Raw genomic sequence first — 16,666 nt, 5'->3', positions numbered from 1 at the left:
CCGTAGATACCCATGTATAATGCTCAGTTTTTTTACCCCCGGGACCACCCCCGAATCGTGGGTGCGCATAATACACAGGTATAGACAATTTTCCAACTTCAAAACAAGTTTGTTACCGATGTTCGCCATTTTGGTAAAGGGAAATTACTCCCCGCGCTTACTATCACCGCTAATGTCTAAGATTGCCGTTACGTTCCGTAAAAGATCGAATGGTTTATTTTTCTTTCAAACAAAATTAATTCCATATAAATTTAAAAGTATTTTGATGAAAGAAATGTTAATAAATCACAAAAATTATGATACTAATTAAAGATCGAGAATTATCTTTAACCGAGATCAAACTGTGAACAACATAATTGACACGAGGTGACACATTAATTGCCGGTAATTACTGGCTATTTGATCGTGACAAAAAGACTATCACACCTTTTGTTATCAGTTTGAATTGAGAAGCTCATGTCATTTTGAAAGATACCATTCCGAAATATTGAATCAGCTGCTATTTATTTATTCAAAATAGTTAATTAAACAAGAGGACCATGATGGTCCTGAATCGCTCACCTATCCCCATATGACCCAGTGTTGAACTGAGTACGACGTCGTTATTTCTATCATTTGACATAGTGACCTAGTTTTTGAGCACATGTGACCTAGATATCATCAAGATAAAAAATTCTGACCAATTTTCATGAAGATCCATTGAAAAATATGACCTCTAGAGAGGTCACAAGGTTTTACTATTATTTGACCTAATGACCTAGTTTTTGAAGGCACGTGACCCACTTCTGAATCTGACCTAGATATCATCAAGGTGAGCATTCTCACCAATTTTCATGAAGATCTCATGAAAAATATGGCCTCTAGAGAGGTCACAAGGTTTTTCTATTTTTCGACCTACTGACCTAGTTTTTGACCGCACGTGACCCAGTTTCGAACTTGGCCTAGATATCATCAAGAGGAACATTCTGATCAATTTTCATGAAGATCCATTGAGAAACATGGCCTCTAGAGACGTCACAAGGTTTTTCTATTTTTCGACCTACTGACCTAGTTTTTGACCGCACGTAACCCAGTTTCAAACCTTACCTAGATATCATCAAGGTGAACATTCTCACCAATTTTCATGAAGATCCATTGAGAAATATGGCCTCTAGAGAGGTCACAAGGTTTTTCTATTTTTAGACCTACTGACCTAGTTTTTGACCGCACGTGACCCAGTTTCAAACTTGTCCTAGATATCATCAAGGTGAACATTCTGACCAATTTTCATGAAGATCCATTGAGAAATATGGCCTCTAAAGAGATCACAAGGTTTTTCTATTTTTAGACCTACTGACCTAGTTTTTGACCCCACATGACCCAATTTCCACCTTGACCTAGATGTCATCAAGGTGAACATTCTGACCAATTTTCATGAAGATCCATTGAGAAATATGGCCTCTAGAGAGGTCACAAGGCTTTTCTATTTTTAGACCTACTGACCTAGTTTTTGATGGCATGTGACCCAGTTTCGAACTTGACCTAGATATCATCAAGGTGAACATTCTGACTAATTTTCATGAAGATCTATTGAGAAATATGGCCTCTAGAGAGGTCACAAGGTTTTTCTATTTTTAGACCTACTGACCTAGTTTTTGACGGCACATGACCCAGTTTCAAACTTGACCTAGATATCATCAAGGTGAACATTCTGACCAATTTTCATGAAGATCTCATGAAAAATATGGCCTCTATAGAGGTCACAAGGTTTTTCTATTTTTAGACCTACTGATCTAGTTTTTGACAGCACGTGACCCAGTTTCGAACTTGACCTAGATATCATCAAGATGAACATTCTGACCAACTTTCATAAAGATCCCATGAAAAATGTGACCTCTAGAGTGGTCACAAGCAAAAGTTTACGCACGAACGCACGGACGGACGGACGACGGACGCCACGCGATCACAAAAGCTCACCTTGTCACTTTGTGACAGGTGAGCTAAAAAGGTAAAACAAAACTATAAAATATTTTACTGGTTTTATTTTCGGGAAAACGAAAATCGATAGTACCGCGAGACCCATGCTGCTCTCTGCCGCGGAGATAAAATTAATTACCGGTGTCGATGTAAACTCTACTTTCGTTTTCCATCCACCTCAAAATTGAATAAAAATGTTTCTTTTCTCAGGATTTTGGGCTAAAATGGGGGGTGCGCATTATACATGGGTGCGCATTATACATGGGTATCTACGGTAAAGGTCATTTTGTAGGTCTTGCCACAACATTTTAGAATTGCTGAGTGTGAGTAGGAACTAAATCTGGTCATTAATGTGAGCTGTAGGCAATCTGGGTTATTAAAGATGGACAAACATTCTGACTGACAGTTCAGTTGCTATAATGCAGGGGTCCATAGTAATTGAATTGATCTTGCCATGTTTCATAGTGCACTTAGAAGACTCCATTCTGCCTTTGAGCTAAGACAACAGTTACAGGGTTCTGTTGGTTGGAATGCAAATATATGATTGACAAACATACTGCTGTCATTCAGTTACATTACAAGAATATTTGTGATGTCAGACTGACTCTTCATCTTCTGTGAACCCACGGGTCATTGCACGTAGTCAGAAGCATCCAAGAGTGGATATAGTTAGAAACAGCAGCATTCTGTTGCGGGTAGGTCTATTAATGATTTTGAAACCTTTGTTCGGGATTCGGGGTTTTTAACTCTTGAAAGTAGCCAAACTGGTTCAAGTTCTGGTAATTTAAAGTCTGGTGCAATGTACTGTCCCTTATTTTCCACATTCTATATTTCAAACAATTTCAGGCAGTCTAGCTATTAACCCCACCAAGCATGCACCGTTTGGGACTATCTCTGGTCACTCATGTCCAGTCTTCAATTTAAAACAAAAGGTGGATATGCTGTCAATCCTAGCTTGCTTAGTTAACAGTTGCACTTGCCAAGTTTCTGACTTGATCGGGTTCAAGTCATGTTGTGTGTAAGGGTTTTGTCCTTTGAGTTAAAATACCGTAAAAACTCGAATATATCACGCTAGTATGTATATTACGCACCCCCAATCTTGTATCAAAATCTTGGGAAAAATGCTTACATTGGAATATATCACGCACCAAAAAATCAGTCGAAAATGTTGTTTACAAAGTCGAAATCGGCCATTAGCGGCATGCGTAACAAGAGGACCATGATGGTCCTGAATCGCTCACCTATCCCCACATGACCCAGTGTTGAACTGAGTATGACGTCGTTATTTCTATTATTTGACATAGTCACCTAGTTTTTGAGCACATGTGACCTAGATATAATCAAGATAAAAAATTCTGACCAATTTTCTTGAAGACCCATTGAAAAATATGACCTCTAGAGAGGTCACAAGGTTTTTCTATTATTTGACCTAATGACCTAGTTTTAGAAGGCACGTGACCCACTTTTAAATTTGACCTAGATATCATCAAGATGAACATTCTCACCAATTTTCATGAAGATCTCATGAAAAATATGGCCTCTAGAGAGGTCATAAGATTTTTCTATTTTTCGACCTACTGACCTAGTTTTTGATCGCACATGACCCAGTTACGAATCTGACCTAGATATCATCAAGCTGAACATTCTCACCAATTTTCATGAAGATCCATTGAGAAATATGGCCTCTAGAGACACCACAAGGTTTTTCTATTTTTAAACCTACTGACCTAGTTTTTGACCGCACGTGACCAAGTTTCGAACTTGACCTAGATATCATAAAGACGAACATTCTGACCAATTTTCATGAAGATCTCTTGAAAAATATGGCCTCTAGAGAGGTCACAATGTTTTTCTATTTTTAAATCTACTGACCTAGTTTTTGACCGCACGTGACCCAGTTTCGAACCTGACCTAGATATCATCCAGGTGAACATTCTGACCAATTTTCATAAAGATCCCATGAAAAATATGGCCTCTAGAGAAGTCACAAAGTTTTTCTATTTTCAGACCTACTGACCTAGTTTTTGATCACACATGACCCAGTTTTAAACTTGACCTAGATATCATCAAGATGAACATTCTGACCAATTTTCATGAAGATCCATTGAAAAATATGACCTCTAGAGAGGTCACAAGGTTTTTCTATTTTTAGACCTACTGACCTAGTTTTTGACCCCACGTGACCCAGTTTCGAACTTGACCTAGATATCATCAAGGTGAACATTCTGACCAATTTTCATGAAGATCTCATGAAAAATATGGCCTCTATAGACACCACAAGGTTTTTCTATTTTTAGATCTACTGACCTAGTTTTTGAACCCACGTGACCAAGTTTCGAACTTGACCTTGATATCATCAAGATGAACATTCTGACCAATTTTCATGAAGATCCATTGAAAAATATGGCCTCTAGAGAGGTCACAAGGTTTTTCTATTTTTAGACCTACAGACCTAGTTTTTGATCCCACATGACCCAGCTTCAAACTTGACCTAGATATCATCAAGGTGAACATTCCGACCAATTTTCATGAAGATCTCATGAAAAATATGGCCTCTAGAGAGGTCACAAGGTTTTTCTATTTTTAGATCTACTGACCTAGTTTTTGACCGCATGTGACCCAGTTTCGAACTTGACCTAGATATCATCAAGATGAACATTCTGACCAACTTTCATAAAGATCCCATGAAAAATGTGACCTCTAGAGTGGTCACAAGCAAAAGTTTACGCACGCACGCACACATGGACGATGGACGCCACGCGATCACAAAAGCTCACCTTGTCACTTTGTGACAGGTGAGCTAAAAACGATTTCTCGTGAAAATCGCATTGCTGCATAATCGGTTACAGACAACAGTGACAGTAACTGACAGACAAATTCTTTCTAAAGTATTTGAGAACTTTCTCAAGCTGTCAACACCTTAGTACACTTTAACAGACGTGCGAACAAACATCTCATAATTATGGGCACATCAAACGAGAAAATCACGGTTAATTGTTTAACAATGTACGAGCTGCTGTATTGATCAGTATTAATTTGCTGGAAATAAAGAAACAACAAACAATCTGTTTTAATTGCAATTTATTTGAGCATCCTTGAAAGATAATGATTTATATGATCAAACACCTACAACCCAGAACCGCGAAATTTTGTATTTTGCCTAATTATTAAACTGACACATTATCCGGTGTTCTGGATATGTACGATACTTATTAATTAAATTTACAAATACAAAAAATTTAAACTCACAAATAAAATCAACTTTACCATATATCACCAGAGGTTCTGTTCCGTACGTGTTTTTAGACCCACCCAATAAAACGCTCTTCAAGAGGAGGTTAAAAAAGCACAGCCCAAAATGTAAACACATGACAGTTGACAAAATTGTCTGATTTTCTCCGATATTTTTGTGTTTTCAAGCTGGAAAAAATGTTTGAAGCTCTACCTTGGTATATATTACGCATCTCTTTGAGAAAATGAAAAAAATCGTAAAAAAACTGCGTCATATATTCGAGTTTTTACGGTACTAGCTGGCTTTAGTAGGATGAAAGACAATTGCTTTGGCACTCCAGTCCTACTATTCAACTTTCCTGCCCTATTTATTAGTTAATTTAATTCTTCAAATTTATTTTAATATTGTTACTGGCTGAACTTGATATACATTGTAATATTGCATGGATTATCATATGTTCTAATGTTTGTTACAATTATTATTATTGAAAAATAAAGATAAATCGTATAGTACTTTGTTTCATTTCCTTTAAAAAAAAAAGCTGAAATAAAATCAGGCCTAAGATGTAGTCAAAAATCAAAAACCTGAAAATCTACATTCTCTAGCCTGAAATCTCCATTTTTACTACAGCAATACAGGGAAATTATGAAACTGGTCCTGAAAAATCCTAGATCTGTAAATGGAATTAAGAATCTTATTTTATATTTCATTCCTTCAAAGCTCCGTGTTGCTTTAAAATGGGGATTTGTAACTTTGACAGACAGCCATACCACTTACTTCTAATCTCTAGTTCTTTCTGATGTTTCTTGCCCTGTACATGACTGTTATAATCACTCTTGCCCTGTAGTTTAGCATTACACAGATTGCACCTGGCGTATGTGTAAAGTCCACCTGCGCTCCTCACTCCAAATGAAAAATGTTCTGACCCTGCTATCTTCTTCTCCGACTCATCTAGTCGATTCCTTGGGTTAATAATGGGGTCAGCTCTCCCTAGAAAACAAGAACTATTTTCTAAAAGACTGTCAATTAAATTATCAGGTGATAATCCTATGAATCTTCCATACCACAAATCTTTTCAACATATTAATCAGAAAAACAATCTATGCAATCAATTGTCTTAAAATTCAATAAAATTCATTCTATTAAGTTAATTACTGCAGTCCAACTATCATAAATTTTTGACAAGAAAAAAAAAATAGTTTCATGATCACTGTGTCTTTGATCTATTCAAAACAGGCAGTTTAGTACTATATATATAATAAGAAAATATTGGTAAAACCAATGGATGCTCCCTTAAATATAATTATTGCATATTAAAAGAACAAAAGTGGAATTTATTGACCTGTTAAATACCTAGCAGCGAGGCTTCCAAAGAAATTTTATAGAACTCCAGAAGGTGGTTGCTAAGAAATGTATACAAAATTATCTGCATCTCCTCTCGGGAGTGAAGCTTCCTATGAAGTTTGGCTGAATGTCAGCCAAGGGTTGCTGAGCAATACTCTTTTATAAGATTGACATTACAGATTACTAATGTTGAATAATCAAAGGGCAATAACTCAGTGTAAAATCAATTGCCCAGAGAAAGGTTATCCCTCCAGAACATGAAGACAATATGCACATTTCCTCTTCAGAGTGTAGAATCCTATGAATTTTCAATGAATTCCTTCCAGTGGTTGCTGAGGAATACTTCGAACAAGAAATACTACTACACTCGAAACCCGTTATAACGTTACTCGATATACCGCGGTATTCATTATAACGCAGTAGGTTCTTGGCTCTGGAATTTTCGGGGGTAAAAAAAACAACAAAAAAAACGAGTCTGCGGACGTTATTTAATTTGATCATAACCAGCGTTAAAACTACATGTACCTGTATACTTTGTACTTTAACACCTTTGCCAGAACATCTGTGTCAAAAATCAGTAATTGTCTGCTAGCTTACTTGTTTGCATATCGCCTTTGTTAAAGTTTGAATACATGTAGACATGTGACAATTAGGCAATCAGTACCGTGTCAAAATTAGATTGTTTGCATAACAAGCGTGTAAAATTGGTCAGTCAACTATCAAATCGTTTAAGTTTGCACCAATTAAGCAGATGACATGAACACTTGAGTGAAAAAAAATCGAACAACAGGCTCAGTTTTGTAATAAAATGCAGCCGTTTTTCGTAATCATCTTTCTTAGTTCATCGGAATTTTCGAAGATTCGACGCACTGAAAGCCATATTGAGTATGTTCTCCCTTTTTAATATCGAATATTAACGACAGTGATTTAACAATTTTCTATCTTATTTATCGATTTTCTTCATGTTTTCAAAATTAATTGTTTTTTAAGACTGTCCGCGTTTTTTTCTCTTTTAGTTACATAAACCCCCAGTGCAATTGCATTGCATATGTAATTCTCACGACCGCGCACTCCTCACACAGCATTATATATGATTACTTCTGGGATACACAATTCTAACTTTCTTTTAGAATCACGACAAAATGAGAAAATGACACAGCGTTATAATTCTTTTATTTTTCAGTAGCATTTAAGGTAAATAAATGTTCCGTTTATATGATTCTTATTTCTTATTAACATAAAACAGCATCCAAAATACGTCTAATACATTACCGGTGGGTGGGGTAATGCATTTACCGCTGATACCATCAACCCGCGACAACAGCGTTACAACGGGGTCCCAGTGTACTATTATAATAAACCACTAATATTGAATAATCAAAAGACAATAAGTCAGTGAAAAATTATCCGACTGGAACATGAAACAATATGAACATCTCCTCTTGGTAGGGGAGCTGCCTTTCAAGTTTCAATGAATCCCATGTTGTGGTTGTTGAGGAATATTCCATGCAAGAAATGGTTCGTAGGTTTATTAACATTTAATATTCAAAGGGCAATAATTCAAATCAATCCAACAGAACACCCAAGATAAACTGTGTAATTCCCATTAACAGTTAAGCTTCTTGTGAAGTTTCAATGAATTCCATTCAGTAGTTGCTGAAAAATACTGCGAACAAGACATGCTGCTATAGTAAACAAATGCTGAATAATCAAAGGGCAATAACTCAGTGAACTAGAAGATGCTTTTGTAAAAAAGTTCCTGTCTCCCCAAATGCATTGTCGTATATGCAAGAAGTCAATAGGGGAGAACAGCGAAAGTCAAAATCATTAGGAGCCATCTACTCTGTATGTCCAATCATCCTATTAAGTTTCAACATTCTGGGTCCAGTGGTTCTCAAGTTATTGATCGGAAATTGTTTTTCATGTTGAGGCCCCTGTGACTTTGACCTTTAACAAAGTGACCCAAAAATCAATAGGGTTCATCTACTCTGCATGACCAATCATCCTATTTATTAAGTTCTGGGTCAAGTTATCATGATTTCTATGTTCAGCCCCCTGTGACCTTGACCTTTGATGGAGTGCACCCCCCCCCCTACCCACCTCAAATTCTAGTCTTCATCATAGTCTAATCATCCTATGAAGTTTCAACATTCTGGGTCAAGTGGTTCTCAAGTTACTGACATGAAATTGTTTTCTATGTTCAGACCCCTGTGACCTTGATCTTTAAGAGAATGACCCTAAAATTGAAAGGGGTCATCTCCTCTGCATGACCAATCATCCTATAAAGTTTCAACATTCTGGGTCAGGTGGTTTTCAGGTTACTGACCGAAAACAGTTTTCCATGTTCAGGCCCCTGTGACCTTGACCTTTAATGCAGTGATCCCAAAATCAACAAGAGTCATCTACTCTGCATATCCAATCACTCTATTTCGTTCAACATTCTGGGTCAAGTGGTTCTGGAGTTACTGACTGGAAATGGTTTTCCATGTTCCGGCCACTGTGACCTTGGCCTTTAATAGAGTGACCCCAAAATCAATAGGGGTCATTTACTCTGCATGACCAATCATCCTATAAAGTTTCAACATTCTGGGTCAAGAGGTTCTCAAGTTATTGATCAGAAATGATTTCCATGTTCAGGCCCCTGTGATCTTGACCTTTGATGGAGTGACCCCAAAAGCAACAGGAGTTGTCTACTCCATAAGGCCTGCCACCCTATGACGTTTGAAGATTCTTGGTCAAATGGTTCTCCATTTATTGATGAGTAATGAAGTGTGACTTATGGACGGACAGGGCAAAAAAAACAAGAGCTGTCTCCATAGGATGACACATGCCCCCGATGGCACTTTAAATGAATAGTTATGGCCAATGTTAGAGTTTAGGACCTTTGACCTACGGATCTGGGTCTTGCGCGCAACACGTTGTCTTACTGTGTCACACATTCATGCTTAGTTATTTTAAAATCCATGCATGAATGACAAAGATATGGACCGGACACGCCCATCAATGCACTATCCCTTAATGTCTAAGTGTGTCCTTGACCTTTGAGCTACGGACCTGGGTCTTGCGCACGACAAGTCGTCTTACTGTGGTACACATTCATGCCAAGTTATTTGAAAATCCATCTATCGATGACAAAGATATGGACCGGACACGCCCATTAATGCACTATCCCTTAATGTCTAAGTGTGACCTTGACCTTTGAGCTACGGACCTGGGTCTTGCGCGCGACAGGTCATCTTACTGTGGTACACATTCATGCCAAGTTATTTGAAAATCCATCTATCGATGACAAAGATATGGACCGGACACGCCCATCAATGCACTATCCCTTAATGTCTAAGTGTGACCTTGACCTTTGAGCTACGGACCTGGGTCTTGCGCGCGACACGTCGTCTTACTGTGGTACACATTCATGCCAAGTTATTTGAAAATCCATCTATCGATGACAAAGATATGGACCGGACACGCCCATCAATGCACTATCCTTTAATGTCTAAGTGTGACCTTGACCTTTCAGCTACGGACATGGGTCTTGCACGCGACACGTCGTCTTACTGTGGTACACATTCATGCCAAGTTATTTGAAAATCCATCTATCAATGACAAAGATATGGACTGGACACGAAAAATGCGGACAGACCGACAGACTGACAGACCGACAGACAGACAGACGGTTCAAAAACTATATGCCTCCCTTCGGGGGCATAAAAAGCAATAGGGGTCATCTACTCCATAAGCCCTGCCACCCTATGAAGTTTGAAGATTCTAGGTCAAATGGTTCTCTAGTTATTGATCAAAAATGAAGTGTAACGTACCAACAGATGAACAGGGCAAAAATATAAAAATATCATCCAACATAGATGAAGGCAATATCACTTCTCCTCTTGGTAGTTAACATTCATATGATTTCACTAAATTCCAATTATAGTTTGCTGAAAAATACTCAGGACAAGAATTGCAGTACAGAGGGAAGGATGAAGAGGCAACTATATGCTTCCTCTTTGGGAAGCATAAAAACATGATGGCATTTATGGCTATTGGTTAAAATATTCTCCAGGAAAAGATTTTTTTCTGGTTTCAGTCACAGATGCAAAATCTGTCAAACTAGAATAGCCCTATTTTGAGCTTTTATCGTGTAAAAAGACCTTAGGTGCCCCTCCAGGTATTTCTGGCATACGTCGACACCTTCATGGAACCAAAGACCTTGTGCTAGCAAGCTGGACAACTTCTTCACATGACCTAGTTACATTGAAACAATTAAGGTCTGATGGAGGCTTTCAAATTCATACTCAGTCTGGTGGAGGAAGACTATAGGTGCACACCTGGGCAATTTTTCATGCATCTGCAATTCAGGTGATGACACAAGCATGAACACTAAGAAGAAGTGAGGAGCAAATGATTCATGAAAGAATTCTACATCCTTTAGCATGGTTATTAGATGTAAGCTAAGTAAAGTTAATCTGAAATACTTAATTTCATGGGCATTAAATTTCATGGTATTGGTCAAAACGGCGATTTCGTGGGGATATAAATTCCTGGATTTCAACTTTTGAACAAAACAAAATGAATTGGAATTTTAACTGTTCGTTGGGATTACATTTTGTGGACAGACTCAACCACGAAATCCATGAAAATTAGTCCCCCACAAAAATTAATGATTTCACAGTACAAGCACTATCAAACTGTAGTAAAACACCTATTGCCCAAGGTCATACAGGGACAAGCAAAATGAGTTTAGATCGAGTGTGATCTAAATAGAAAATATAAGGAAAATAACAAAGATTACATTCATTCCTTGTGGAAGTTCTGGTGCTTAAGTCACTGACGCTTCAGCAAGCCTGTTTGTTTGTGTTTGTGTCAATGACCCTCCAGTGAGTAGTATTTCCTTGTATTATGATAACATGATACTTACTCTGCGTTCTACCTGATGACCACGGTAACTCCTGTGTTTTCTCTATCACAGCTATGAAGAATGCTCCAGTATTCTGTTGATGGGGCAACACTCTAATACTGTAAGAAAAATTACACGATAATACAACACAAGTATGGCCCTTCCCAATGTAACTATGGACCTCACCAATGTAACTATGGACCTTCACAACATAAGAATGGCCCTTCCCAATGTAACTATGGACCTTCACAATGTAACTATGGACCTTCCCAATGTAACTATGGACCTTCCCAATATAACTATGGACTTTCCCAATGTAACTATGGACCTTCCCAATGTAACTATGGACTTTTACAATGTAACTATGGACCTTCCCAATGTAACTATGGACCTTCCCAATGTAACTATGGACTTTCACAATGTAACTATGGACCTTCCCAATGTAACTATGGACCTTCCCAATATAACTATGGACTTTCCAAATGTAACTATGGACCTTCCCAATGTAACTATGAACTTTCACAATGTAACTACGGACCTTCCCAATGTAATTATGGACCTTCCCAATATAACTATGGACTTTCCCAATGTAACTATGGACCTTCCCAATGTAAGTATGAACTTTCACAATGTAACTATGGACCTTCCCAATGTAACTATGGACCTTCCCAATGTAACTATGAACTTTCACAATGTAACTATGGACCTTCCCAATGTAATTATGGACCTTCTCAATATAACTATGGACTTTCACAACGAAATTATTGACCATTACAACGCATTACGCAGTGCTAAATGGAGACGCTTGTTACAATATGTTAAGTTCCTCTGTAAATCTGGAGGTTATCTAAACTACAGTGTATGCTGTTAAACAAATAATTCTGCTTAACATAATTAATAAAAATTTCTGCTTCACCAAGAGCATTAATATTTGTGGGACAATAATTTACATGTATTTTAAGGTTTCATCAAATCACTTCATTAAAATCCAAATAAACAAAATAATCAATTTATTTGATAATTTAAAATCCACCAAATAATGTCTCAAAACTAGAGTTGTCACAGGAGTGACGAATTATGCCCCCCAATATGGCCTTGTCACAGAACTAAGCCAATGTCAAAGCTGAACTTGCTTGACCTTTGCCCTACTGACCTCAAATCAATAGAGGTCATCTGCTAGTCATGATCAACCTCCCTATGAAGTTTCTCAAGTTATTGTCCATAAAATGTGTAAATGACCTTTGACTTTTGGAACTCGAAATCAATACGAGTCATCTGCTTGACATGACCAACCTCCTGATTAAGTTTCCTGATCCTAGTCCCAAACGTTCCCAAAATCATTAGGGGTCATCTGCTGGTCATAACCAACCTCCCTATCAATTTTCATGATCCTAGGCCCAAGCATTCTCAAGTTATCATCTGGAAACCATTTAACTGTTCCGAGTCACTGTGACCTTGACCTTTGACCTACTAACCTCAAAGTATAACTTGACCTATATTTCATGATGTTACACCTGTGTACCAAAAGTTATGATCCTAGGCCTAAGCATTCTCAAGTTATCATCAGAAAACCATTTAACTGTTCCAAGTCACTGTGACCTTTACCTTTGACCTACTGACCTCAAAGTAGATCTTGACCTGTATTTTATGATGTTACACCTGTGTACCAAAATTTATGATCCTAGGCCAAAGCATTCTCAAGTTATCATCCGGAAACCATTTAACTGTTCCGAGTCACTGTGACCTTGACCTTTGACCTACAGATCTCAAAGTCGAACCTGACCTGCATTTCATGATGTTTCACCTGCATACTAAAATTTATGATCCTAGGCCTAAGGGTTCTCAAGTTATCATCTGGAAACCGTTTAACTGTTCAGGGTCACTGTGACCTTGAATTTTGACCTACAGACCTCAAAGTCGAACCTGACCTGCATTTCATGATGTTTTACCTGCATACTAAAATTTATAATCCTAGGCCTAAGGGTTCTCAAGTTATCATCTGGAAACCGTTTAACTGTTCAGGGTCACTGTGACCTTGACCTCTGACCTACTGACCCCATATTCGAACCTGATCTGTATTTTCTGATGTTACACCTGTGTACCAAATATTATTTAAATCGGGCCTTTGATGAGTTATCATCCAGAATCCATGTCCCATTTTTAACATCTGAATTTACTTGAATTTCAAAATGGAAGCCATTAGCGTCACCCTGATAACCTCTCACCCACAGTCAAAAATGAGATTATGTTCTATGTCCTTTTAACTTGCCATTCTACTTATTTATCAATTTTATGGTTACAACTGGGAAATTCAAAGTTTGAATAAAAAGTAAATGTAAAAATAAAACCTTTGTTACCATCTCTCAAGTTTAGCATCCTGCGCCTCTGTGATGATAGGTGGATACATGGTGCTATCCCAACTATTCCTAAACTGGTCCGGAGCTTGCTCCTCCGTCTCATACCATTCACCCTTCTTTGTCATTATCTGTAATGAAAAACAGAAGCATTACTTATTCAGTCTGCTTGATTTGTTTTGTTTTGTTTAACGTCAGACTAACACAATTATAGTACATCCAGCTTTTGATGGTGGAAGAAGACCCCAGATACCCCTCCGTGCATTATTTCATTACAGACAGACACCTGGGATGAAACCCCGACCTTCCATAAGCCAGATGAATAGCTGCCTCACATGAAGTGTTCAGCACCCCAAGCAAGGCTCAAGCCCATATCGGTCAAAGCAAAGTGATTTGAAGTTAACGACTTTAACCGCTTGGTCACTGAGGCCCCTCAATTCAGTCCGTAACAGGTGACAGAGATGAAGGTAGGTACGCAAAGTAAACTCTCAACTATGTTCACATCTCTTATCTATAGGGCAGTTGCATGGGACCAAAAACATAGCCTGCTTATTAACTGAGATTATTTTATTTTACAACTGCAATGGAAATTTTGTAGTTATATTTAGTTTTTCAATATATACAGTAAAATTGTTATACCTTCCACGAGTACGTTCCTTTACTGTATTTCAGTCCAGGTAATTTGTCACTCACGTCCACCAGTTCAACAGATCCCTCTAGGGAAAGATAAAACAATACTTGGAACCTCTGTGACAATACTGTATCCAAACAACGAACAAATGTATTTTCAACATATAAACATGAAAAGATGCCATGCACACTAGATGGAAGAGTTTTAAACTGAGAAAATCTAGGTCTTAACTAGAGCTATCACTAAAGGTGATGAATGTACCCCCCGCATGCACTGACACAGTACATTGCAATTTGACGCACACAAGATTGCATAATTATGTGGACTGTATGTATATAGACTGTATGTATACAGTATAGTAACAAAAAACAAAGTTTATATTTATCTAAAAGAATGTAACATGCACCATGCACAACTAGGGTTGGTACTGATCACGTGTGTGAAGTTTCATTAAATTGTGTGCAAGGGTTTGGTAGATTAGGCACGCACAAGATTGCATATGCAGACTGTATGTACATAGTATGTTAACAAGAAACAAAGTCCCATAACTCTGCAATTTTTGTCGCTGAAAGAACCTAATATGCCCCATGCACAACTACTGTTGTTACTGATCACTTGTGTGAAGTTTTATTAAATTGTGTCAAGGGGATGAGGAGAGATGGTGCGCACAAGATTGTGTCTATGTATATAGTATAGTAACAAAAAAACAAAGTCCCATAACTCTGCAAATTTTTTTTTCTGAAAGAACCTAACATGCCCCATGCACAACTACTGTTGTTACTGATCACTTGTGTGAAGTTTCATTAAATTGTGTCAAGGGGATGAGGAGAGATGGTGTGCACAAGATTGTGTCTATGTATATAGTATAGTAACAAAAAAACAAAGTCCCATAACTCTGCAATTTTTTTTCTGAAAGAACCTAACATGCCCCATGCACAACTACTGTCAGTACTGATCACTTGTGTGAAGTTTCATTAAATTGTGTCAAGGGGATGAGGAGAGATGGTGCGCACAAGATTGTGTCTATGTATATAGTATAGTTACAAAAAAACAAAGTCCCATAACTCTGCAATTTTTTTTTTCTGAAAGAACCTAACATGCCCCATGCACAACTACTGTTAGTACTGATCACTGGTGTGAAGTTTCATTAAATTGTGTCAAGGGGATGAGGAGAGATGGTGCGCACAAGATTGTGTCTATGTATATAGTATAGTAACAAAAAAACAAAGTCCCATAACTCTGCAAATTTTTTTTCTAAAAGAACCTAACATGCCCCATGCACAACTACTGTTAGTACTGATCACTTGTGTGAAGTTTCATTAAACTGTGTCAAGGGGATGAGGAGAGATGGTGCGCACAAGATTGTGTCTATGTATATAGTATAGTAACAAAAAAACAAAGTCCCATAACTCTGCAAATTTATTTTCTAAAAGAACCTAGCATGCCCAATGCACAACTACTGTTGGTACTGATCACTTGTGTGAAGTTTCATTAAATTCTGTCAAGGGGATAAGGAAAGATGGTGCGCACAAGATTGCGTCTACGGACAGACAGACAGACAGACAGACAACCTGAAACCAGTATACCCCTCCTTACAACTTTGTTGTCAGGGGGTACAATAACGTTTTCAGTTTCCACAATGGTCAACTAGAAAATGCTTTTGTAAAAAAGCGCATGTCTCCCCCAATGCAAAGTCCTATAGGCAAGAAGTCAATAGGGGTCAGGAGCAAAAGTCAAAGAGACACTGATGGTTGGCTGCAATAGGGATCACCTACTTGGCATGTCCAATCATCCCGCTAAATTTCAACACTCTTGGCCTAGTGGTTCTCAAGTCACTGTTCAGGCTTCTGTGACCTTGACCTTTGATCAAGTGACCTCAAAATAAATAGGGGTCATCTACTCTGCAAGTCCAATCATCCTATTAAGTTTCAACATTGTAGGTCAAGTGGTTCTCAAGTTATTTCCAAAAAATGATTTTACATGAACAGGCCACTGTGGCCTTGACCTTTAATAGACTGACCCCAAAATCAATAGGGGTCATCTACTCTGCATGTTCAATCATCCTATGAAGTTTCAACATTCTGGGTCAAGTGGTTCTCAAGTTATTGATCGGAACTGGTTATCAATGTTCAGGCCCCTGTGACCTTGACCTTTAACGGAGTGACCCCAAAAACAATAGGGGTCATCTACTCTGCATGTTCAATCATCCTATGAAGTTTCAACATTCTGGGTCGAGAGGTTCTCAAGTTATTGATCAG

The 16,666-nt window shown here is 38.0% G+C and overlaps 2 protein-coding genes across 2 annotated transcripts in view; both read right to left on the bottom strand.

Annotated features, from left to right (window-relative positions):
• Nucleotides 1–2,013, bottom strand: part of LOC123533418 (uncharacterized) — a 283,937-nt gene extending 281,924 nt beyond the window's left edge. Inside the window, exon 1 of the mRNA XM_053546852.1 lies at nt 2–2,013. The gene's annotated coding sequence lies outside the window, so the exon portion shown is untranslated. The remainder of the gene's footprint in view (nt 1) is intronic.
• LOC123548725 (RNA cytosine-C(5)-methyltransferase NSUN2-like) overlaps nt 1–16,666 on the bottom strand; it is a 71,590-nt gene that overhangs the window by 35,937 nt on the left and 18,987 nt on the right. Inside the window, exons 12-15 of the mRNA XM_053546078.1 lie at nt 14,417–14,493; nt 13,781–13,908; nt 11,445–11,542; nt 5,966–6,178 (exon numbers count right to left, since the gene is read on the bottom strand). Of these exons, the coding sequence (XP_053402053.1) occupies nt 5,966–6,178; nt 11,445–11,542; nt 13,781–13,908; nt 14,417–14,493 (516 nt within the window). The remainder of the gene's footprint in view (nt 1–5,965; nt 6,179–11,444; nt 11,543–13,780; nt 13,909–14,416; nt 14,494–16,666) is intronic.

Source organism: Mercenaria mercenaria, chromosome 6, assembly GCF_021730395.1.
Source record: "Mercenaria mercenaria strain notata chromosome 6, MADL_Memer_1, whole genome shotgun sequence".
NCBI classification, from domain to species: Eukaryota; Metazoa; Mollusca; class Bivalvia; order Venerida; family Veneridae; genus Mercenaria; species Mercenaria mercenaria.
This window is presented reverse-complemented; position numbering and strand designations above follow the sequence as displayed.